Source organism: Canis lupus, chromosome 2 (assembly GCF_011100685.1).
Source record: "Canis lupus familiaris isolate Mischka breed German Shepherd chromosome 2, alternate assembly UU_Cfam_GSD_1.0, whole genome shotgun sequence".
Classification (NCBI taxonomy): Eukaryota; Metazoa; Chordata; class Mammalia; order Carnivora; family Canidae; genus Canis; species Canis lupus.
Window position 1 is genome coordinate 39,414,491 of NC_049223.1, and position 24,385 is coordinate 39,438,875.

A 24,385-nucleotide genomic window follows, 5' to 3' on the forward strand; every position below is an offset into this window, starting at 1 on the left:
CTGCAGGGCTTAAGCTCACAACCGAGTTTAACTATTGGATGTACCTTTAAGGAATTAAATTACCTTTGCAATTCAAGTTGCTCGACCCAGAATTCTGTATTAATTCTTGATCTGAGAAGCCTCAATGACATTTTCCTGGCCTTGTTGGTCAAACTAAAAATCTTAATTTAGCACAAAGAACCCTGCTGAATTCAAGTCCAGTCCTACAATAGATTAGATCCACAAAAGATTTGTGCCTCAAATGCACTTAATCCACACAATCTGCAGACACAGCCCCAATTTTCCCAGTATTTCAATGCCACCTGGCCAGAGCTGTTTCAGTTTTCAATTCTGTGTCTGCCTTAGGTTTTTATGAGGTATGTGAAGATTTATGGTGGCCACAAATACCTATTTTTCTCATTGTCTTTGTTTTTGAATTTAGCGCAACTGAGTGGGAATGCGAGCTCAAAAAAGCAATAGGTTTGGTCGGAAATTCTATCGAGAACAGTGGAGAGAACATGGCTCCCAAATCCCCAAAGATTCCTGGGTCGGTGTGAGAGTAAAGGAGCATCAGGAAAGCAAGCATCACAGTGTTAGGGAGACAACGACATTTTCTCCATGTTCTGACAAGTATTGACTTCAAGGTCATCTGACTTCAAGGTCATACCCCCTGCTGTCCTGTCGCCTCACCCAAGCTTTTAGGGGGAAAGGATTCTGTCCTGCAAGTCAGGGAGTCAAAGAGTACCTCAGTTAAGAGGATGGGCTCTGAAGTCAACACCTGGAATTCTAGGTCTGCCACCTGCAGCTGATGACCCTGGGCAAGTAACCTCTGTGCCTCCACTCCCTCATCTGTAAACCAGGGAGGGAGGTGGAGAGTCACTGGGAGAACTCTCTCACGCGGAGTCACGAGGAGAACTCACTGCTCATAAAATAGTGCAGTGCTTGGCTCAAGGTAAACACTCAATAGATTATAGTTAATATTGATATAGTATCTGATTTTCTCCAAATTTCCAGAACAGTCTGAGTTTTCAGAAGGCATGGATTAAAAATAAGCCAACCTATCTATTATCAGTCACCAATACCTCAAAGACCCCTACAACACCTATAAATCTTTGTAATACACAGTTTATTTAGTTCGCCTGAACAGGACTATAAAATGAAATTGCAACACCCCTACCACATGTTTACCATCCACTCCCTTGCTAACTAGTGTTTTTTGAAAGCATGTCTATTATTTTAAAATATTTTACGGCTACCACCTCAACCCTTGACTATCTATCTACCTGTTATATGAATCATCTCTGATGTTGCTAGACCCCGATTTAGCTTAAACTCCTGAATTTTTATGCTGGCTTAAAGACTATCAGAAAAAAATAAAAATTAAGTCTTGGTATTTACACACTGAGGGAAAGGAGGGGCAGCTCCAAAAAAAAACCCCATAACATGTCAGAATTGAAAACAACCCTCCTAGTCTAGTCCAATCCCCAATTTATAAAAAATGATACTGAAGTTCAGAGCAGTCAGTCCAAGCAATGTGGCCACTGAGAGCAGCCAAAGCAGGGTCACCACCCAGATTTCCTGAATCTTGGCCCCTGCTTTAGATGATGTGCGGAGACATGATTCCTGATCACTACGCAAATAACACCAGTGACGCATCTCGGGGTCAAGAAACCACCTTCTGGGGCAGCCCAGGTAGCTCAGCAGTTTAGCACCGCCTTCAGCCCAGGGCGTGATCCTGGAGACCCAGGATTGAGTCCCACGTCAGGCTCCCTGCATGGAGCCTGCTTCTCCCTCTGCCTGTGTCTCTGCCTCTCTTTCTCTGTGTTTCTCGTGAATAAATAAATAAAATCTCTAAAAAAAAAAAAAAAGAAAAGAAAAGAAAAGAAAAGAAACCACCTTCTGCCATTTCAGCTAAAGCCTAACTTCTCAGGTTCATCTAATTTTACAGAAGGCAATGCCCCACAGTTGCAGCTGGCCCATTTCAGGGATTCCCCAAAGTTTTACCACTGAGCAGTCTATCACAACCCTGTTGAATTCCAATGAGCCATCAGGGATTCTGGATTCCTAAATCTCATGGTTGAGGTAAAGGCATTGACTTAACCTCAGGGAAAGGACTGTTATCACTCACAGAATACTCATTTTCACCGAGTGGTTTTCACTACAAAGGCTACATTGCTCAGGACTAAAACTCTAGAAATAGCAAGACAAGCTGAGCTGATGGGGAGGGGATAGATATGTAAGAAGAGGGCAGTTACTATTATCATTTAACTACTATTATCATTTTGAAATAAGTTGTTAAAAATCAGAATTCCTGGTAATATCCTCACAGCATCTAATGAATAAATACGGTGTAAATTAACCTATTTGAGTACTCAAGAGTAGGATTAAAAAGTATTATCAACAGAAGTAAATTGAGAGGTAAAATAAACTCTCTGGAACCAAGGACAGAACATAGTTCATCAATTCTTTCAAATGGTTCAAGTAATGGAAAAAATCTTGAAAAGATTCACATAACCGAGAAGGAAATACAAGTTTCCAACATACAGTCAGCAGAATATTATACTGATGTGCCTATGTCATACTTGTGACTTTTATTTATTCTTTTGAATGACAGTTTTATCTGCTGTCTCCATCTCAGAATTATTGGGTTTTGAAATGTCCACTCTATTTTAGGGTTGTGACTACCATGGGTGTCTACTAGACATTCATTTCACAGATGAGGGGAACTGAGCAGCTCAGACAACCAGTCCGAGGTAACACATTAGCTTGGGGGAGGACTGAAGTCAAACAGCTAGTTAATGACAGAAGCATTAACTTTCAGTGTCTTCAGAGGAGGAATCAGCAGACTAGAGAGCTAGCAATTTCATTTCCTCTTCACAATAATCCTATGGGGGTAGAATAATGAACGCTGCTTTCCTAATGACAAATGTAAGTTCTAAGAGGTTAGGTCCTTCATTCAAGTCACACAGCAAGAAAACCAGAAATATCCGGTAGGCCTGCAGTGAAAGCTACAAATTAGTAAAATTCTTTTGTAAGGAAATTTAGCCATTTGCATCAAAGGTTTTAAAAATGTGCACACTCTTTAACTGAGGAAGTGATGAGAAATACACACAAGTATTTATACTCATGGAATTACCACAACATTATCTATAATGGTGAAAAAAAATAGAAACCAACAATAAGAAATTATGCCAAAAGAATTATTATGAAGGCATCAAAACTCATGTCTTCAAGGCAAATGTTAATGATATGTCCATAAATGAAAAAGATGGGCTAAATAAACAGAATAATCCCAACTTTGTCTTTCAAAAACTACCAAAGGTACATGTATGTCTTTGTGTATGTTGGCATACATATGCCAACATACACAAAGACACACAGAAGGAACTAAATCAAAATGTTAAATGTGGATACACTGAGTAATAAAATAACAGATCTTAAAAAAACATAAAAAGTCATATTTAAAGCACCATAAACTGCTACAATCTGAAATTTTTGTTCAGGTAAGTACCTAAGAGAGCATATTATAAAAATGATCTTATCAGAGAACTTCCATTAGACTAATAATTCTTGAAGTTTCTCTATGTGCCAACTATATTTCATATACGTGCCCTCATTTAATCTTTAAAATAACCATATGAAGTATGGTCACTATCACTCCATTTTAGAGATGAGAAAAATGAGGGTCCAGGACGTGAAATGTGACATCTAGGAAGTAAAAAAAACCAGATCATGAACCAAAGAGCACTTCTCTAAAGCTTCACATTTAATCCTTATGTTAAACACGTTTCATACTGAATAATTGTGGGACCCAGGAAATTTAACAAAAATCCCCTACCCCTGGACAAGCAGAGCAGGACTAACTCCACTTTGTGCTACACCCGCCATCTCATGTATAACCCTCACATGACCTGCTTATTGCTTAAGGCGCTGCCCCACCCTAGTCTAGCCGCTGAGCATACCCTTACCGGAAATCGGCTCATAACAATGTAACCCCGCCTTTTGCCCGCCAAAACTGCGCCAATTCTGACCAGAGTGATAGGCTAGTTCAAATGGTCACTATAGGGTAAACTGTGATTCAATTGGCCACCTGCATGTGGACCGACATGACTGTGCAACTTTCTATGTGTGTTACAATCTCATTGGCCACTGGCCCCTATAAAGCTGCTACGCCTCTTAGCCTCAGGGTCCTAGCCCCTGCTCTGCTGTGTGCAGTATACTTGGACCCAAGCTCGAGCTTGTAAATAAACCCTCATGTACTTGCATCGGTGTCGGCTCCTTGGTGGTTTCTCGGATTTGCAATCTTGGGCACAACATAATCTTTCTAAAGGCAGAATATACTAGGTTCAGGAACTGATGTCTGGTTCATGATCATCAGGATATCTATAATTTTTTTTAAAGATTTTACTTATCCATTCATGAGAGACACACAGAGAGAGAGAGAGAGAGAGAGAGAGAGGCAGAGACACAGGCAGAGGGAGAAGCAGGCTCCATGCAGGGAGCCCAATGCGGGACTCGATCCCGGGTCTCCAGGATCATGCCCTGGGCCAAAGGCGGCGCAAAACCGCTGAGCCACCCAGGGATCCCCAGGATATCTATAATTTGCTTCAAAGTACTGCAGCACACATACACTATAATATTATGGTGCATGTGTTAGTTCACATCATACACCAGGGACAGTAGGGTGTCCCAATGCACCTTTCGGGTTGGGCTATGAGCATTTTAATCAGAAAATTCACTCCCCAGAAACTTCAGTTACCTTTATGATTGAAAACAGCAGGGGCTTTGTTAACTGGAATAAGGAATGTTAAAATTGTGACTTTTCACTGATAATATTAGCGACATCCTAGTGAATGTGAGAAATGGACTCTCAATAGAATTAGTGGAACCTAAGATATAGGGATCAGCCCAAATTTCGAGATATACCTGTCCTTGCACAATGAAGGTCTAAGAGTCTACCACCAAGCCCCAACCAACTTTAGGGATGGCACCGAAGTTCATGCCTAGATGGTCCTCTGACCACCCACTGCATCAGAAGATTTGGCTGCCTGATGCTATCCTTAAAACAGTTGAATCCTGCCTTGGGAATAGTGTCAGCTCTGCTCTCTGTGGGCTAACTGTTTAAGCAGTTCATGGTCAGAACATCCAAAAGGACAGAGACTTAATCAGATTTATAAAACAGGTAAACTATTTTGTGCCTACTTAGAAACAAATGGTTAACAAAATGTCCGTTTGTGTCGCAGAACTTTTTTATAAGCTGGCAGTAAGGTTGTGAGGGTGCAACCCTTACCAACTTTTTTTTTTTTAAGATTTCATTTATTTATTCATGAGAGACACACAGAGAGAGGCAGAGACACAGGCAGAGGGAGAAGCAGGCTCCATGCAGGGAGCCCGACGTGGGACTCATCTCAGGACCCCAGGATCACACCCTGAGCCAAAGGCAGACACTCAACTGCTGAGCCACCCAGGCGTCCCCTCTTACCAACTTCTAATTATCATTAATTCCCAATATGTACCATAAAGAATTGGTGACTTGGCATTCCATTCAGCTGAGGTCAGTACCGTAGGCAGCGCTGATGCTGCTCCTAGTGAGCCAGGCCTGCCTTGTTCAATCCCCTTCCCTTGAGTGCAGGCTACATCTAATGAACACAATACAAAAAATGAAATGAATGTCACTCCTACGATCAGGTAACAAGAACTATGGCTTCTGCCTTGCGGGCAGTCTCCTGCCCTTTCTTGCTTGCTGCCATGTTGTGAGAACCCCATATGGCAAGGAACCAAGGGAAGTTGATAAAATCCTATCAGCAACCATATGAACACATTTAGAACTGAGTATCCCCATAAGAGCCTTCCCCGGAGATCACAGCCCCAGTGAACCCCTTGATTCTATCTTTGTATGACCCCGAAGCAGGGGACCCAACTAGCCATGGCCAGACTCCAGATCCACAGAAAATGCGAGACCATAAATATGTGTTGTACGCAGTAGAGTGGTGGGATAATGTGTTACACAGCCATAGATAACCAAGATAGTTTGCAAAAATGATGCAAATAGTAGCCAGGTTTTTCAAATGTCCTTTTGGACTACTACATATAGTGTGTGTGTGTGTGTGTGTGTGTGTGTGTGTGTGTGTTGTGTACGCTGTGTGTGTACACATATATACATACACACACATTTATATATACTAGTATATACACAAGAATAGTATCTTCTGTCTCAGAGAATTATATTCCACTATTAAAATGTATTTTTATAAACACCCTAAGGAAACAGCATGTTCAGATATCTTTAGCTGTAGCGTGTGTAGGCCAGACCTTCTCTAAAGTGATGTTCAAACTGTGTGACTTGCCCACATTGTTTCAGTGACAAGTATTTCACATGCTGTTGAATTCAGCCTCTCTCCACTTCAGCCTCCGGATCAACACAAGAATAATGATGGGACTAATAATGGGGCCTTGCCAGGAGAGTGGCTAAGATAACAAATTATTTTATTACACATTGAAAATGTATTTCACAAACTTAAAAAAAACAAAAGAAAAGAAAATCCTCTAAGCAAGTGCATAATGAGAGCTCTGCATTTCCACAGCATTTGCAGTGTCTCCAAGCACAGAGACAAGTGGGCTAAAAAAGAACACTTGCATGACAAGAGTGTTATCATCCACATTATCTCCTAAGCCTCTCCCAGAAGAATAAAACAGGAAATCTGCAAGAACCATGTGGGAGTTCACCAAAAGGTTCTTAACCATTTTGGTTTGGAATTTTGGGGGTTGAGGGCCAGGGGGATTGACTGGGGATTGTTTGGACGTGAAGAGATGGAGACAGTTACAACCAGTGTGGTATGAAGCATACTTTCTCAGCGGGAACCATATCAACACAAGGTGACAATTTGTTTTGGGGAGTGAAAAATACCTTACATTTTTCTTTGCATACATAAAAGCAAAGGTATAATATGGTACATAAGCAGATAGTATATCTGTGGTATTGGTATTTCATGGGAAGGGGTAAAAATAGAAAAAAAATTCTAAAAGGGCTCACTGGGTATGGGTGGGTGATAATGGAGAAAAGGTTGAAAACCAAGACCCAAAGGCTACCTTCCCCAAGGTGGGAAGCACCTGCAGAGCCACACATGCCCGGGAGACTATCCTGATCTCTCTGTGGTGTCCTTCTCCTAGGATCCCTGAGGTAGGACTTGAGTGGCCTGGGCTCCACCCACCTCTGCTTCACAGCTGTTGGCCATTCCCCTAGACTGCAGAAATGTGTATGAAGCTTTTCATGTGTCTCAGACTTCCTTCAATTCCTGTTTTCCTTCAGATCTGTTTTCCTGATTTGTTTTTTGAACGTGCTTACTTACCTCAAGGCAAGTTAAAATATGTACTTGGCATGCAGTATGCTACTCGTCTACGGCACTTTTCAACACTTCCAATCCATCATGGATCAAAACTGTCCACCAGGACATGAAATTATGATAGAGAGACAAAGACTATGGTAGCATCAAGAGAAAACTGCATGCTTCTCAGACTCAGGAAGGCACCATATGGCACACTCACTAGTGTCACCAGCCAAGAGTATAGTATATATAGCACCATTCTTCTGGACAGACTTGAGAAAAATATGTAGTAATGGTACAGTCCATTGCTGCCATGGACAAAGATAGATTGCTATCTCAAACTTTTAAGCAGCTACTCAAAAATTTAAACAGAATTACCTTATAATGAAGAAAAAGAATTGAGAGCGAAGACCTGAACAGATATTTACAGAACCATATTCATGGCAGCCATTATTCACAATAGCCAAAAGGTGGAAGAAACCCAATATCCACTGATGAATAAATAAATAAATAAGATATGGTATATACAAATAATGGAATACCATTCAGCCTTAAAAAGAAATACTGACACATACTCTGACATTGATAAACCTTGTAAGCAATATGAAGGGGATCCCTGGGTGGCTCAGCGGTTTAGCACCTGCCTTTGGCCCAGGGCGTGATCCTGGAGTCCCGGGTAATCGAGTCCCACATCAGGCTCCCTGCATGGGGCCTGCTTCTCCCTCTGCCTGTGTCTCTGCCTCTCTCTCTCTCTGTCTCTCATGAATAAATAAATAAAATCTAAAAAAAAAAAAAAAAAAAAGAAACAAGAAAAAAAGAAAACAATATGCAAAGTGAAATAAGCCAGAAACAAAAGCACAAATATTGTATGATACCACTGATACAGAGTACCTAAAGTAGTCAAATTCACAGAGACAATAAAATAAAATGGTGGTTGCCAGGAGCTGGGAGGAGTGAGGAATGGGGAGTTATCATTTATTTAATGGCTACCAAGTTATTATTAGGAAGATGAAAAAGTTCTGGATTTGGATGGTGCTGACAGCTGCACAATACTGAATGTACTTAATGGCAGTAGACTGTGCACTTAAAAATAATTAAACTGGTAAATTTTATGTAACACATATTCTATCACAATAAAAAATCTTTAATATAGTTTTTAATATTTGAAGTGGGGGGGAATCAGGAGATCTTCACTGTAGGTTTACCTCTACATCTTGATTTACAATTTTGGCAAGTCAAATAACATATGGAACACTCATGCTTCCTCTTCTCGAACATTCTGCTTCCCAAACTTACAGATCAACACAGGGACTCAAGAGCTGATCCCCCATTGCGCCCCTAAGAGTCAGAGCCAGAGAGTCTGTGTGTCGTGCTTGAATCTGGATTTGATCAGCGGCTCAAGAAGTGAAGGTCTTCCCATTGAGAATCCATGATTCCCTGAACTTTCCAACTGATGGATGACATTTTTCCTCTCATCTTTTGTATGTTACCAACCACATCATTCCCAACATCACCTTCACGTGTATGTTTTCTTTTTACTGAGACGCAACTGGCATACAACTTTATATTAGTCTCAGGTGTACAACAGAATAATTTGGTATTTGTATATACTGTGGTCCAGTTAGCGTTCATCACCATACAGAACTACAGAATTCATTTTTCTTGTCATGAGAGCTTTTAAGATTTACTATCTTAGCAACTTTCAAATATGTGATATGGCATTCATTAACTACAGTCATTGTGCTCAGCAGGGAGTCTCCTTGGATTCTCTCTCCCCCCTCCCCCTTCTCTCTCTCGGTCTCTCTCACAAACAAGTAAATAAATCTTTAAAAGATAAGAGGTAATTTGGGTAATGTATACCATACGTAGTGCTTCGCATCTAGGAACCCCTTCTAAGTACAGTTGTATTTCAATATCCTTTCCAGCACTGATCATAGTGCTAAGCACCGAACCCCAAGTGGGGCTCAGTAATTCTCACCATCGACAGATGTTTATTCATTGCCTGTCAGGCTTTCTACCCTGAGTTAGATACCTGTGAAGTAAAGATGTATAAGCTTTACTCCACTCTTGTAAATTCTGTCTCTTTCCTACCTGTGTCTCCAGAATCCTACCCAATGCCTGACACATTGTTGATTCCCAAAGTATTTGTGGAACTACACTTCTGAGTTTAAGATCCAGTGTGTGTTCATATGACTTTGAAAAGAAACAAAAACAAACGTAACCACAAAAGTATGAAAGTTGGATGTGAGTTGGATTTTTTTAATTCTTAAAAACAAAAAGAACACCTTATGTATATTTGACCTGTGTTTTTCAATTTACTGAAAACTTTCAAGCATAGTTTTCATACCTGCTTGTGGGGATGCATTAAAATTCCCACCTTGTTGACAATAAAACTTAGGATTGGGACGCCTGGGTGGCTCAGCAGTTGGGCATCTGCCTTTGGCTCAGGGTGTGATCCTGGGGTCCTGGGATGAGTCCCACATTGGGCTCCCTTACAGGGAGCCTGCTTCTCCCTCTGCCTGTCTCTGCCTGTGTGTGTGTGTGTGTGTCTCTCATGAATAAATTTTTAAAAATCTTAAAAAAAAAAAAAATTAGGGTCTGAGGGGTAAAGTGATTTATGCCACAGTATAATGACAAGGGGCTTTAGTGGACTAGAAATTAGAACAGCTTCCATTTCAAAAACATAGTGGTTGACTTGGCTACCAGCGGGCAATCCCCATTCTCCTGCCCACATACTTTCATTCTAAGAGGAAAGTGAGGTCCTTTCTGAGTAATATATGAAAAGTCAGCAACTGTGTCAAAAAAGCCCCTGAACTGCAAGTCACCTCAGAGTGGTGAAGGGAGGAGAGGAAAACAAACTGTGGAAGGCTCTGGAGGAACACAAGTGACCTCACCTTGGGGATCCATATCTAGGGCTAGCTTCTAATTTACAAACACAGAGATATAAACTTTGTAAGTGCCTCATTGTGCTTTTTCTGGATAAAAATAGATATCAGATCCACCTTTACCTTTACTACACAGCCTTAAGGATAAAGTCCTAAAGTGAAAATTAAATCACCTAAAACACTCTCATGGTAACTTCCACAAAAGCCATTTATGCAGGCTCAGCTGTGAAGGTTTATCACGAAGTTAGGCTGATACCAGAAAACATCACTACTTGGATAAAAGGTAAAAGACAATTTAGCACAAGTGGCTCCTAAAATTGAAAAGCTAACTCATTAAGCCTCTTAAAAGAGAAAAAAAAAAAAAAAGGCAAGTCAGAAAAGGCAAAACCTAGTAGGAAAAATATATTCTTACTTCTGAGCAGAAGTAAGATAAAGGAGAAATTAGTTGGGTTCCTCGCTTTAAAAATTTAAAGTCACTTGGTGATTTCCAGATAATATTCATCAGAAACCAAGTGAAATGTAGCTGTGCATTCTATCTTCTTTCTGCTCATTTCCACATAAATGTAGGAGCACTACACAAGCTACTATGGGCTGAGGGGAACTGGGATTAAGATGTATACACCCTCTCTCTGCCATCAAGAACATAGAATCTATTGTGAGACTATGCTAGAAACCTTTGGGTATGGACACATCCCACCACCCTTTTCCCTGGGAAGTGACCCATCCCAACCCTGACCCACATAGTCACAGCCCAAGTTGAGCCCTATTCGTAAAACTCGACTTCTGCCCATGAAAGGACAAGAGTCCCTTCTGAAGATTTTGGAAATGAAGGAAATAAGCAGACAGTCTCTTTGTTGGCCAGAACTCTATGTAACACACACACCTGGACATGCTCTACAGTCTGTGGAGGAGAGAAAGAAAATAAAACAGATGCATATTCTTATATTCTTACATAGTGCTGAAAAAGGAATATTATGGGTTTCTGGCAGCTCCTGTCCCAGGGCAGACCATTCTGAAGCCCACCTGCTTCATCACCCTTGTACCTTTACAGTGAGCTAAAGTAGTTTCTGTTACTTGCAACCAAAGAGTCCTAATTAACTACAGAGGGAGTAAGACCACCATAAGTGCATCTGATACACAGCACAGCGCTAAGGAGGCAAACATTCAGAGTCATTTATCTGAACATATCATGCACAGTAAAGGGGCAAAGACTTGTTGTGAAAGATGGCGATGTGAGACCAGACTCTACCCTCTGCCAGTCCCATGACCTTGAGTAAATCCATCTAGCCCAAGCCTAACACAGTGCCTAGCACAAAGAAGGTACTCAGCATATATGTGTAAGAAAAAGGAAGGCAGATAAATAGCCAACCACATATTAGGTGCACTTATCCCTTCAAGACATTTCTCATCAATATAAGGGGACTAACAGTGTCTACGCATCTCACAGGATCAGAATATATACAACCAGTGTATGGTTAAAAGTCATTAATAGGTTCAGACTGATGGACGAGTCAAATATAGACCGGCCTGAACTAATCAAAGAATATTTATGTATCTAAAGCAAGGGTTGGAAAACTGAATAGCCCACAGGCTAAACCCAGCCCACCACTTGTGTTTGTATGGTCCACAAGATAAGAACGGTTTTTATCAAAAAAATAATAATAATAAAAAAAAAGAATGGTTTTTACAAATGAACACTGCAATTTGATGGTAGGGAACACTAACTTTGAGTCACAATCTAGCTAAATGTTATGTTCCCCCACAAAATAGAACACCATTTTTCTCCTTAGAAGAACTGCATTATAAACAAAATTCAATTATCATATTTTTAATTTTCTCAATGAGAAATCTGTGGAAATTTATTTCTCTCTTGTTATAAAGTATCAACATACTATCATACATACCATACAAAAGGCAGTTTGCCTTTTGGCCCACAATTCCTAACATATTTACTATCTGGTTCTTTACAGAAAAAGCTTGTCAATTTTGATCAAAACAATGTACAAGAAAACTGACTCAGGGATATAACAATGAAATTATTCTTCTCATCAGCCCCATTAATTTTAGCCCCATTTGCAGAAACATGCATACTTTGCAATATAGCAAAAAAACCTGCAGTCACGTCTGAGTGAGTAAAGGTCACATCAGACCTTCCAGAGGCTTGGCTACTTCACAGCCAGCTTAAACAGGCCGGGCCAGTCTATGCACCTCTAGGCCAGGAACACATCATTAATCTTGACGGTGTGTTTAGGGGGTACAGTACAGGATCACTTACTCATCGTCACCCTCAGCCTCCCCAACTACCCACGGTCCAGGTTCATTCTTGAACCTAGACTTGCAAAGGGAGAACAAAGTTCATTACCCAGAAAATCTGAGTCCATTACAATATTCCTTCAGACCAGCCATTAAACCTACTATTAAAACTATTGTTCCACAAATAACAGCCATTAAACCTACTGCCATTAAACCTATTATTACACAAAACAAAACGAGGTAATACATGCATAGCATTCGTCCTGAGTAAACCTTGGAAGTAAGTGATTATGCTCATCACAATTAATAACAATTGAAAAGTACAATATTATAAATAAAACAAGGTATTGAAAATGAATTTGTCACTAATTCAAAACGCCTGAAACAGATATATACTCAGGCAAAAGGAACAGACTTTATCCTAAAGAAGTTTTGAAAATAATGCTGTGAAGGCAAGAAAATAGTAAATCTGCAGCTCTAAGACAGATGTTACGACAGATGTAAAAGTAGAATAGCACTACTTAAAACAGGGTATAGACCTTAAAACTATTCGGCAGCCTCTGAATCACCTTCATGGAAGCCTAAGCTCCCACAAGAACAGCGTTTGAAAACCACAAGAATTGACAACCAGGAGCTCATATAGTCACTTCAAAGGTTTGTGAGGATAAAATGAAATAAATAAAAAGTGCTTTTTACAGTGAATGATACTTAGTAAATGCTCAATAAATATCGGTTATTACCTTTTTTATGAAAAAGTTGTCTTCATACTGTATATATTGAAAATATAATTATTCATTCTAATTATATCTCTTAATTAGACTCTATGTATTTTCCATATTATTACATATTCTTCACTGGCATATTTTTTAATTTAATGGGTCACATATGGCACTTAAGTTTTACTTTGAATCGGATTTATGTAGTAATTAGTAAACATAATTATTTTTGCATCTATTTGCTTATTTTTGTTTGTTTATTAACTGCATTTTTTTTTCATGATGTCTGCTCGTGAGCCTTATTCAATAACCCAATGGGAATCTCCATGGTTTCTTAAAATGAACGTTGGTTCAAAGCAGAAGCAAGCTTACCTTCTGGGCTCCTTGTCTTAAGAATGTGCTGGCAAAAGTTTCCAAAATGCAGTTGAGAAAGCCAGCCCCTGTGATTGAAATCCTCCCTCTCTGAATGAACTCTGTCCTGTAAAAAATTTAAAAATTAAAAAATTTTTAAAAATCTTTGATGTCATTCTATGTTTTGGATATTTAAACTACAGAAATTTCCAACAGCATAATTACCACTTACAATCAACAAAGAACAATATCTGTAACAATTCAATAATTGCCTATTATAACAAAAGTTTTGTTAAAAAGAGTTTATATAGGGGAACCCTGGGTGGCTCAGCGGTTTAGCACCTGTGTTCGGCCCAGGGCATGATCCTGGAGTCCCAGGATCCAGTCCCAGGATCCAGTCCCACACCAGGCTCCCCGCGTGGGGCCTGCTTCTCCCTCTGCCTGTATCTCTGCCACCCCTCCCCCTGTGTGTGTCTCTTATGAATAAATGAATAAAATCTTTCAAAAAAAGAGTTAATGTAAGCAATTATTTTACTCAAAGAATATTTGTTTCATGTTGCTAAAAGAATAAATATTAAAAGTTCTGATCACACACAGAAATAATTGTAACTATGAGAGGTGATGGGTGTGTTAGCTAACCTTATTATGGTAATCATTTCATAATACCTACATATATAAAACCATGTTGTATACCTTAAACTTACAGTATGTTACATGTCAGTTATATCTCAATAAAGCTCAGGGGAAAAAAGTTCCACACACTGACCGGCTACTGTACACTAAGCACCTCACCTAGTGCTAGAGACTCACAGAGGAAAAAAGTCTCTGCCTTCCAAGATCCCACTGACTCGTGGAAAAGACAAATAGGCAAGTGGCTGAGTGTCACACCAGCAAAGAAAGGAAAAACCATTCCAATCAGGAAGACCACAAGGACTCAGGCAAGAGAACATGAAGAAACAGAGAATGTCTGAGAAGCCACAAATTATCTGAAAAAGCCCAAAACTGACTAAGGAGCTTAATAAATTCTGTTCATCAGAATGACCAGGGCATAAGGTGGGCATGAGAGATATTAGGAGAGGAAGAGGCTGAAGGACAAATGGAGACCAGATTGCAAATTGTCTTCTCATGCTGAGAAGCTAAGACTTGATCCTGCAGGCAATGAGGACTCCCCTTCTGAGGCCACCAAGTCACAGGTACAGTTACATGCACACCACTGACTAAATAGCTTGTTGCCACCCTTTAATGCTTTTAGACAATCTCCTATTCCCCATTTGCAACAAACTCACTCAATGAGTTCAGCAAGCATTTGCTATGTGAATAAATTCATTAATATTACATTTCTTTACAACCAAAAGTGTTCAACAAAGAAAATATTTCCTCTATTTTCTTCTATCTCTATGGAAAAAGAGACAGGAGCCATGTCTCCTATATGTGTATTTCGGGGTTTGTGTGTGCATATATAGATATCTCTATATAGATATATAGATATACAATATATAAGTACATTCCCTCACAGTAAGAAAGATATTTTGAGAAAATAATGGATCCAAAAAGCTGTGATTTTGGTAAAAAATAGTTATCATAACTCTTATTAGACTGATATGATAATTTCTGATTCTCTAATAGCAGTAGCCTCTACATTCAGATTGTGCATTCTGTAAAAGGAAGTCTTCAGCTCTCTCTCTTACACACACACACACACACACACACACACACACACACACAGAGTTATCCTAGCCAATCTGACATAAATAGTCTAAGCAAATAGTCAGTCTAGGCAAAGCAGCTTCCACCTCTTAGATTTAAGCCTATTTAAAATGATTTGTTCATGTAAAACTATATCCTAGTGACACTAATCTTTCCTGTCTTTATTCCAGATTAGTCAGAGTAGAATTTTACAGTGATTTTAATATTTAAAAATGAAAAGTTGAGCAGTCTTACACTCCTGGGAGAGATAAACTCTTCAGTCCTCAAGGCAAGTGTAGGTGAGGGATTAATAAAAGTCTCTCTTACATCATATTCTAACCAATATTTCTTTCTGCTACTTTTGGGAGATGTAAGTGCTCAGAAAAGCATTCTCATGGTTTGCCCACATATCAGAGAATAACAAGGCAGTAAAGCGGGGTCATGCCCTCACCATCATTGAAATGAGTTTATCCTAGTATATTTTAAGACTGCTAGAGAAGGAAATGTTGCACTTTCCCTCAATAATTCATTGACAAAGCACATCATTTTCTTCTTACTATACATAGGCAACCTAAATCCTGCATGCTAGATAAGCCTTCTTTTAAGTTCCCTGGCAAAACACAGCAGGTTACACAACAATATACAGTTTAATTTCAGCTCTGAGAGAGAGAGAGAAAGAAAGAAAGAGAGAAAGAAAGAAAAAGAAATAATGGAAGTGAAATATGAAAAGAATCTCTGGACATTAGAATTATAGGTGTTATTTTTTTAATCTTCTTCCTTTTACTAATTTTCTATAATATATACTACTTGGTAATCACCAAAACTAATAATAATAAGGACCCAAGGATCATTTTTTTAATAAATTTATTTTTTATTGGTGTTCAATTTACCAACATACAGAATAACACCCACTGCTCATCCTGTCAAGTGCCCCCCCCAGTGCCCATCACCCATTCACCCCCCTGCCTTCCTCCCCTTCCACCACCCCTAGTTCGTTTCCCAGAGTTAGGAGTCTTTATGTTCTGTCTCCCTTTCTGAGATTTCCCACACATTTCTTCTCCCTTCCCTTATATTCCCTTTCACTATTATTTATATTCCCCAAATGAATGAGAACATATAATGTTTGTCCCTCTCCGACTGACTTACTTCACTCAGCATAATACCCTCCAGTTCCATCTACGTTGAAACAAATGGTGGGTATTTGTCGTTTCTAATGGCTGAGTAATATTCCATTGTATACATAGACCACATCTTCTTTATCCATTCATCTTTCGATGGACACCGAGGCTCCTTCCACAGTTTGGCTATTGTGGACATTGCTGCTAGAAACATCGGGGTGCAGGTGTCCCGGCGTTTCATTGCATCAGTATCTTTGGGGTAAATCCCCAACAGTGCAATTGCTGGGTCGTAGGGCAGGTCCATTTTTAACTCTTTGAGGAACCTCCACACAGTTTTCCAGAGTGGCTGCACCAGTTCACATTCCCACCAACAGTGTAAGAGGGTTCCCTTTTCTCCGCATCCTCTCCAACATTTGTGGTTTCCTGCCTTGTTAATTTTCCCCATTCTCACTGGTGTGAGGTGGGATCTCATTGTGGTTTTGGTTTCTATTTCCCTGATGGCAAGTGATGCAGAGCATTTTCTCATGTGCATGTTGGCCATGTCTATGTCTTCCTCTGTGAGATTTCTCTTCATGTCTTTTGCCCATTTCATGATTGGATTGTTTGTTTCTTTGGTGTTGAGTTTAATAAGTTCTTTATGGATCTTGGAAACTAGCCCTTTATCTGATACGTCATTTGCAAATATCTTCTCCCATTCTGTAGCTTGTCTTTTAGTTTTGTTGACTGTATCCTTTGCTGTGCAAAAGCTTCTTATCTTGATGAAGTCCCAATAGTTCATTTTTGCTTTTGATTCTTTTGCCTTCATGGATGTATCTTGCAAGAAGTTACTGTGGCTGAGTTCAAAAAGGGTGTTGCCCATGTTCTCCTCTAGGATTTTGATGGAATCTTGTCTCACATTTAGATCTTTCATCCATTTTGAGTTTATCTTTGTGTATGGTGTAAGAGAATGGTCTGGTTTCATTCTTCTGCATGTGGATGTCCAATTTTCCCAGCACCATTTATTGAAGAGACTGTCTTTCTTCCAATGGATAGTCTTTCCTCCTTTATCGAATATTAGTTGACCATAAAGTTCAGGGTCCATTTCTGGGTTCTCTATTCTGTTCCATTGATCTATGTGTCTGTTTTTGTGCCAGTACCACACTGTCTTGATGACCACAGCTTTGTAGTACAACCTGAAATCTGGCATTGTGATGCCCCCAGATATGGTTTTCTTTTTTAAAATTCCCCTGGCTATTCGGGGTCTTTTCTGATTCCACACAAATCTTAAAATAATTTGTTCTAACTCTCTGAAGAAAGTCCATGGTATTTTGATAGGGATTGCATTAAACGTGTAAATTGCCCTGGGTAACATTGACATTTTCACAATATTAATTCTGCCAATCCATGAGCATGGAATATTTTTCCATCTCTTTGTGTCTTCCTCAATTTCTTTCAGAAGTGTTCTATAGTTTTTAGGGTATAGATCCTTTACCTCTTTGGTTAGGTTTATTCCTAGGTATCTTATGCTCTTGGGTGCAATTGTAACTGGGATTGACTCCTTCTCTTTCTTCAGTCTCATTGTTACTGTATAAAAATGCAACTGATTTCTGGGCATTGATTTTGTATCCTGCCACGCTACCAAATTGCTGTATGAGTTCCAGCAATCTTCGGGTGGAGATTTTTGGGTTTTCTTTGTAGAATATCATGTCATTGGCGAAGAGGGAGAGTTTGACTTCTTCTTTGCCAATTTGAATGCCTTTAATGTCTTTTTGTTGTCTGATTGCTGAGGCTAGGACTTCCAGTACTATGTTGAATAGCAGTGGTGAGAGTGGACATCCCTATCTTGTTCCTGATCTTAGGGGAAAGGCTCCCAGTGCTTCCCCATTGAGAATGATATTTGCTGTGGGCTTTTCGTAGATGGCTTTTAAGATGTCGAGGAAAGTTCCCTCTATCCCTACACTCTGAAGAGTTTTGATCAGGAATGGATGCTGTATTTTGTCAAATGCTTTCTCTGCATCTAATGAGAGGATCATATGGTTCTTGGTTTTTCTCTTGCTGATATGATGAATCACATTGATTGTTTTACGAGTGTTGAACCAGCCTTGTGTCCCGGGTATAAATCCTACTTGGTCATGGTGAATAATTTTCTTAATGTACTGTTGGATCCTATTAGCTAGTATCTTGTTGAGAATTTTTGCATCCATGTTCATCAGGGATATTGGTCTGTAATTCTCCTTTTTGGTGGGGTCTTTGTCTGGTTTTGGAATTAAGGTGATGCTGGCCTCATAGAACGAATTCGGAAATACTCCATCTCTTTCTATCTTCCAAACAGCTTTAGGAGAATAGGTATGGTTTCTTCTTTAATGTTTGATAGAATTCCCCTGGGAAGCCATCTGGCCCTGGACTTTTGTGTCTTGGGAGGTTTTTGATGACTGCTTCAATTTCCTCCCTGGTTATTGGCCTGTTCAGGTTTTCTATTTCTTCCTGTTCCAGTTTTGGTAGTTTGTGGCTTTCCAAGAATGTGTCCATTTCTTCTAGATTGCCTAATTTATTGGTGTATAGCTGCTCATAATATGTTTTTAAAATCATTTGTATTTCCTTGGTGTTGGTAGTGATCTCTCCTTTCTCATTCATGATTTTATTAATTTGAGTCTTCTCTCTCTTCTTTTTTTTTTTTTTTCCTCTCTCTTCTTTTTAATAAGGCTGGCTAATGGTTTATCTATCTTATTAATTCTTTCAAAGAACCAACTCCTGGTTCTGTTGATCTGTTCCACAGTTCTTCTGGTCTCGATTTCATTGAGTTCTGCTCGAATCTTTATTAACTCTCTTCTTCTGCTGGGTGTAGGATCTATTTGCTGTTTTTTCTCTAGCTCCTGTATGTGTAAGGTTAGCTTTTGTATTTTGGTTCTTTCCAGTTTTTGAATGGATGCTTGTATTGCGATGTATTTCCCCCTTAGGACTGCTTTTGCTGCATCCCAAAGATTTTGAACGGTTGTATCTTCATTCTCATTAGTTTCCATGAATCTTTTCCAAGGATCATTTCTATATAAATAAAGGTATTCTTTAAAAGGCTCTGCACTTCCAAGAACCATTCTCAGCAAAGGTACATGCTAACTTCTGACTTATCATTACTTAAAGTCTCATTAAATCACATCTTGGCTTTCCTTTTCCTACCCTATGTAACCAAGTGTTTGATGTTTCACTCAAGAGACATAGAAATGATTCAAGTTTTCCTACATGTATCTTTTATCTCTGCAAAGCCTAAAGGAAGGGCTGCATCACATTTATGAGGTTATATACCCAGGGTCACTTTTACTCTTCAAAAACTCTACAGTAACATTGTATAACGTATCAGACATGGTGTTATCTTCTGAGGTTGTTACTCTTAAAACATTTTCCCTCTTTTACACACAGAGGAACCTCTGGCAAAAAGAAGTTAAATAATTTGCCCAGAGTCATATAGATTGGTGGATGTAGAATCATCATTGACTGCTTCAAAGCCTCAGTCCTGCTCCTATGTCAGCTAATGACACAGCCACCCTCCTAGTCTATGATCCCAGAGACCTCAGCAACACGTTATGTAATTATTCCCTTTCTAATCAAACAAAATATTCCATCAGTCAGAAGATAGTGTTTATTTTACTTCTAATGCCCCCTCAAAGGCCATGTTACTCTTCCCTGCCACTGCCTGGAGTTAGATTAGCAATTTTCTCTTTCCAGAACCACAACTGCCTCTCAGTGGGCTCCTGTTCTCCAGCGGGCACTCTTTATAATCCACGCTGCCCAAAGTCAGCTTCCAAAACACATGCTGATCTTGTCATGGGCTGCTTACAGTCATAGAGAATACACCCTGCATGCTCAGTTGAGATCCATCCGTATCACTACATGTAGCTATTGTCCGTTCGTTTTCGTTGGCGGACAGCGTTCCATTGTTTGAAAATACCCCAAGCTGGGACGTCTGGGTGGCTCAGCGGTTGAGCATCTGCCTTTGGCTCAGGGAGTGATCCCAGGGTCCTGGGATTGAGTCCCGCATCGGGTTCCCTGCGAGGAGCCTGCTTCTAGAGAGAGGCAGAGGCATAGGCAGAGGGGGAAGCCTATGTCTCTGCCTCTCTCTCTCTGTGACTCTCATGAATAAATAAATAAAATCTTAAAAAAAAAAATACCCCAAATTATTTATCCATTCTACTGAAGATGAACATATTACAATGCATCCACGTACAAGTGTCTCTAAAATATCAAAAAGTTGAATGTCTGGGTCACAGGACATGTGAGGTTTCACCTTTAGTAGATGACATCAAATGTTTTTCCTAAATCGTTTTACTTATAGGGTTTTGTTGTTGTTTTATAGCTTCAGTGCCAAATGCAACGTGGTAGGAAAATGGAAGCACATGGTAGAAAAATCAATAATGTATTAGGAACAAAAGGATGGAGAGAAGGGAGAGGGTAGAGAAGGAAGCAAAAGAATGAGAGAATTTATAATACATCTCAATACATTTGTCAGAACAATTGAACTAAATATCTCAAGATTTCCCCCTGCTAACGTCAGTAGGGGGCAGCCTTCACCTGGCTCAAAGATGAGGCACCAACAGCATCTGGAAAATAATGTTGGAAGAGGAGCCTCATTCACTCTGGTTGTGCCTGTATCAGAGTCACATCTACTGCTCTGCCCACAGGCAGGCATAATTCAATACAAAACACAATGGAATCATGACAAGGTTCACCTCAAACCTAGGAACCCCTTTCTGAAAGTGAATGCTAGCTTATCCAATCAGTCTCCTACTTTTAGATCACTGAAAAACGTGTTTCCTTCTGGATTTGGGAAAATAAAAAAGTTCAGAGGAAACATGGATAAATTAATTCCCAGAGCACGCAGCCACTAGCTCTGAATCCTCAAAACGGCAGTTTCCGGGAAAGCAAAAGCTCTTAATGAGATCCTGTCCTTGAATTATTGACTGGTTAGGTATGGCAAATCTTGCCTAATTGTTTTCATGATGGGAATTTAATTGAAGTGTCTTTGAGGGGGAAAAAAGTTTCCACAGATATTCCTGTTATAATGACATCTCAGTTCTAATCATGGTGCTCCTGCCATTCCCCTGTAACCACGCACAAGGACGGCCTCTCGTGCTCCCTAGGTCTGACAGTGCTGCAGACTGCCTGGCTCATATGTGAACTCTACCAAGCCAGAATATGTGGTCTCTCCTACCCCATCTTACAAACCCATTTATGTCACAGTGCTTCCTCAGAGAACCAACTCAATTTACAGAGTTCCCAATAAGTACTAGACAGTCTTCAGCCTACACACACACACACACACACACACACACACACACACACAAAGGGAGAGAGAAAGAGAACATAGATTAAGGGTGTAGTTTCTGGAGTCAGATTCCTTGGATTCACAACTCCTAACACAGAATGGAGATCTACCAACATAGGCAAGTACCTAATGCTGTGTAAGGTTCAGACACCTCAGTAAAATGGGATTATACCCATTTTATATTATATACCAATAATACCTATTACATGGTTGTTCCAAAGGTGAATAAGGTAATATGTGTAAAGCACTCAAGGTAATATGGGTAAACATTCAATAAATGTTAGTTGATAATACTAACCTACTACGATTACTACTACTAATAATAATGCTATTTACTACACCACCATTAGGATTCCCATTTACACAAAGACAAACACTGTATCTGAGAAGTTAAACGCTCATACCACAAATCTAACTCTGATCAACTCCCGAACCTTTATACCTCATTAAATTCCAGGTGACATTCGATCATCCTAAACCACTAAACCCTCCCTACCTGTTCTGGCATTCAAAGCCCTTGGAGCTCCAGAGCCCTCCCATCTTACCAGCATCCTCCTCACCTTGCTATCACACATCACACTCACAGGCTCTGCACGATAGCCATGTGAAACCAAACACTCCTCTGGCCTCTCTAGCCCTCGCTCCTGAGGCCCTCCCCCTCTGAGTTGCTCTCCTCTAACAAGTCCCAGGAATGGGTTGTTAACAATAGCCCTAAATTATTAATAGTGAGCTGCAGCAGGGAATATCCCAATGCTAAGGAATTATCAAGTGGTAGTAGAATCTCAGGAGCCAAACAGCCTAGCACAGGTATATATTATAGGGAAAGACGGCTTAGTCTCTTAAAACATGGTATTTAAGAACTGATAATCAATTATAATAGATAACACTTGTTTTAAGTAGGCTCCACACCCAGTGTGGAGACCAAAGCAAGACTTGAATTCAGGACCCTGAGATTAAGACCTGAGCTAAGATTAAGAGTCGGATGCTTAACCAATTGAGCCACCCAGGTACCCCAGATAACACTTGTTAATAGCCTACTGTGGTAAAGCATTAAGTCCGTTGTATACACTATTTCAGCTAATTCTCACAACAGTCTTATGAGGTAATATTAATGCCATTTTACCGATTAAAAAAAAAACAGGTTCAATGAGGCAAATTTGCTAAGGCCTCACAAAAATAAGTGGCAGGGCTACTATTTAAATCCACATAGTAGGGAGGTGGGCGGGGGGTGGGGGTGACTGGGTGGCGGGCACTGAGGTGGGCACTTGACGGGATGAGCACTGGGTGTTATTCTGTATGTTGACAAATTGAACACCAATAAAAAAATAAATTTATTTAAAAAATAAATAAATAAATCCACACAGTTAACCTCAGGTCCCATATCCCTTCCCCAAATCCTATGACCTAGAAAAAAATGTCTACTCAGTGCAAACTTATTGGCATCCTGAATGGTGGGCAAAGTTTCAAAATCTACAAGTTTGTGAACTGGTCCACTCAGAGTCTTGCCTTGGGATATCAGCCTCCCGTCCCACACACCCCATTTGGTGCTGGCTTCAAGGACATGCCACCTATGCTACTGCACAGCTGTACAGGACTCTGCTCTCAGAAGGGCTACACACTTGATTAAATGATCTGATGTCACTGTTTCTGAAATTCTCAACCACTTTGAACAAGGGGCTCTATATTTTCATTTTGCACTGGGCCCTGCAAATTCTGTAGCTGTTTCTGATCCCACTTTCCAATGGAGATCTATACAACATTGCCAACTCTCATGCCCTGGGGAGTTTTCTGAGATGCGTTGAAATGCGTGCTTCAGTTTAGCTATACCTAACCTAATAAAAGCCTCAAACACATGCAAACCCTTAGACTCATATATCTACTTCTAAAAATGTGTTCTAAGCAAATAATCTTAGTTGAGGGCTTAGAATAGCCTATAAAGATATTCATCACACCATTATTTAGAAGAGCAGATAATGAGAAATAATGCAAATGCTCAATACGGACATTTAATAAAACACACTAGAATAATTTTTATCCAACAAATACATCTAAACAGCCATAGAAAATCATTTTAAAATGACACATTTAATAAGGAAAGACAGTCCCAAATGTAATGTTAAATTAATGTAAAAGTCAGGACATCATGTACAGTATGATTCCATGTTTATAAAAATGATTTTTCTGCAGAATGATTAAATATATTGTAGCAAGTGCAGTATGCTCCTAGGATGAAATGCTACACAGCATTGGAACAAGTAGTACGGATAGGATGAGGCTCCCAGACACAATATTTAGCAAAAGAAAACTGATACAGCTGGGCACATACACTGATTCCATTCCACCCAAAGATCAACTGTAGGTAATATTAATCTATAAGGATGGAGGTCTGAATATTGGTTCCCTACGGGGCCACTGAATAGAAAGAGCACAAAATACCTGAAGAGGGCATGAACATACTCTGGGTTTTTTTATATGTATATTGTAACTGTCCTATGATGCATATGTAATACTTAAAAAAAAAAAAAAGAGGAAAGATTATTTTAACATATGAAAACAAAAGGTATTGGAGTTAAGACTTGTCTAAACTAGACCTACGTAAAGGCAGGGTTTTCCCATCTTCGGCCAAAGGGCTGTTGAGTCATCTCAGAGCAGAGCAGAGAATCAAGAACAAGCTCGAAATTACCACCTCAATTTCTCTCAATCCTCCAACCCTCTTGAGTTCAGACATATATGAAATGGAGCTGCCTCCACCTCCAAGCACAGGAAATGTCTCAAA

The 24,385-nt window shown here is 39.8% G+C and overlaps 1 protein-coding gene across 5 annotated transcripts in view; it reads right to left on the bottom strand.

Moving 5' to 3' along the window:
- PRELID2 (PRELI domain containing 2) overlaps positions 1-24,385 on the bottom strand; it is a 67,904-nt gene that overhangs the window by 20,515 nt on the left and 23,004 nt on the right. For all 5 annotated transcript variants that reach the window (XM_038530503.1, XM_038530504.1, XM_038530506.1 and 2 more), the window contains one exon: positions 13,531-13,636. In XM_038530503.1, the coding sequence (XP_038386431.1) occupies positions 13,531-13,636 (106 nt within the window). The remainder of the gene's footprint in view (positions 1-13,530; positions 13,637-24,385) is intronic.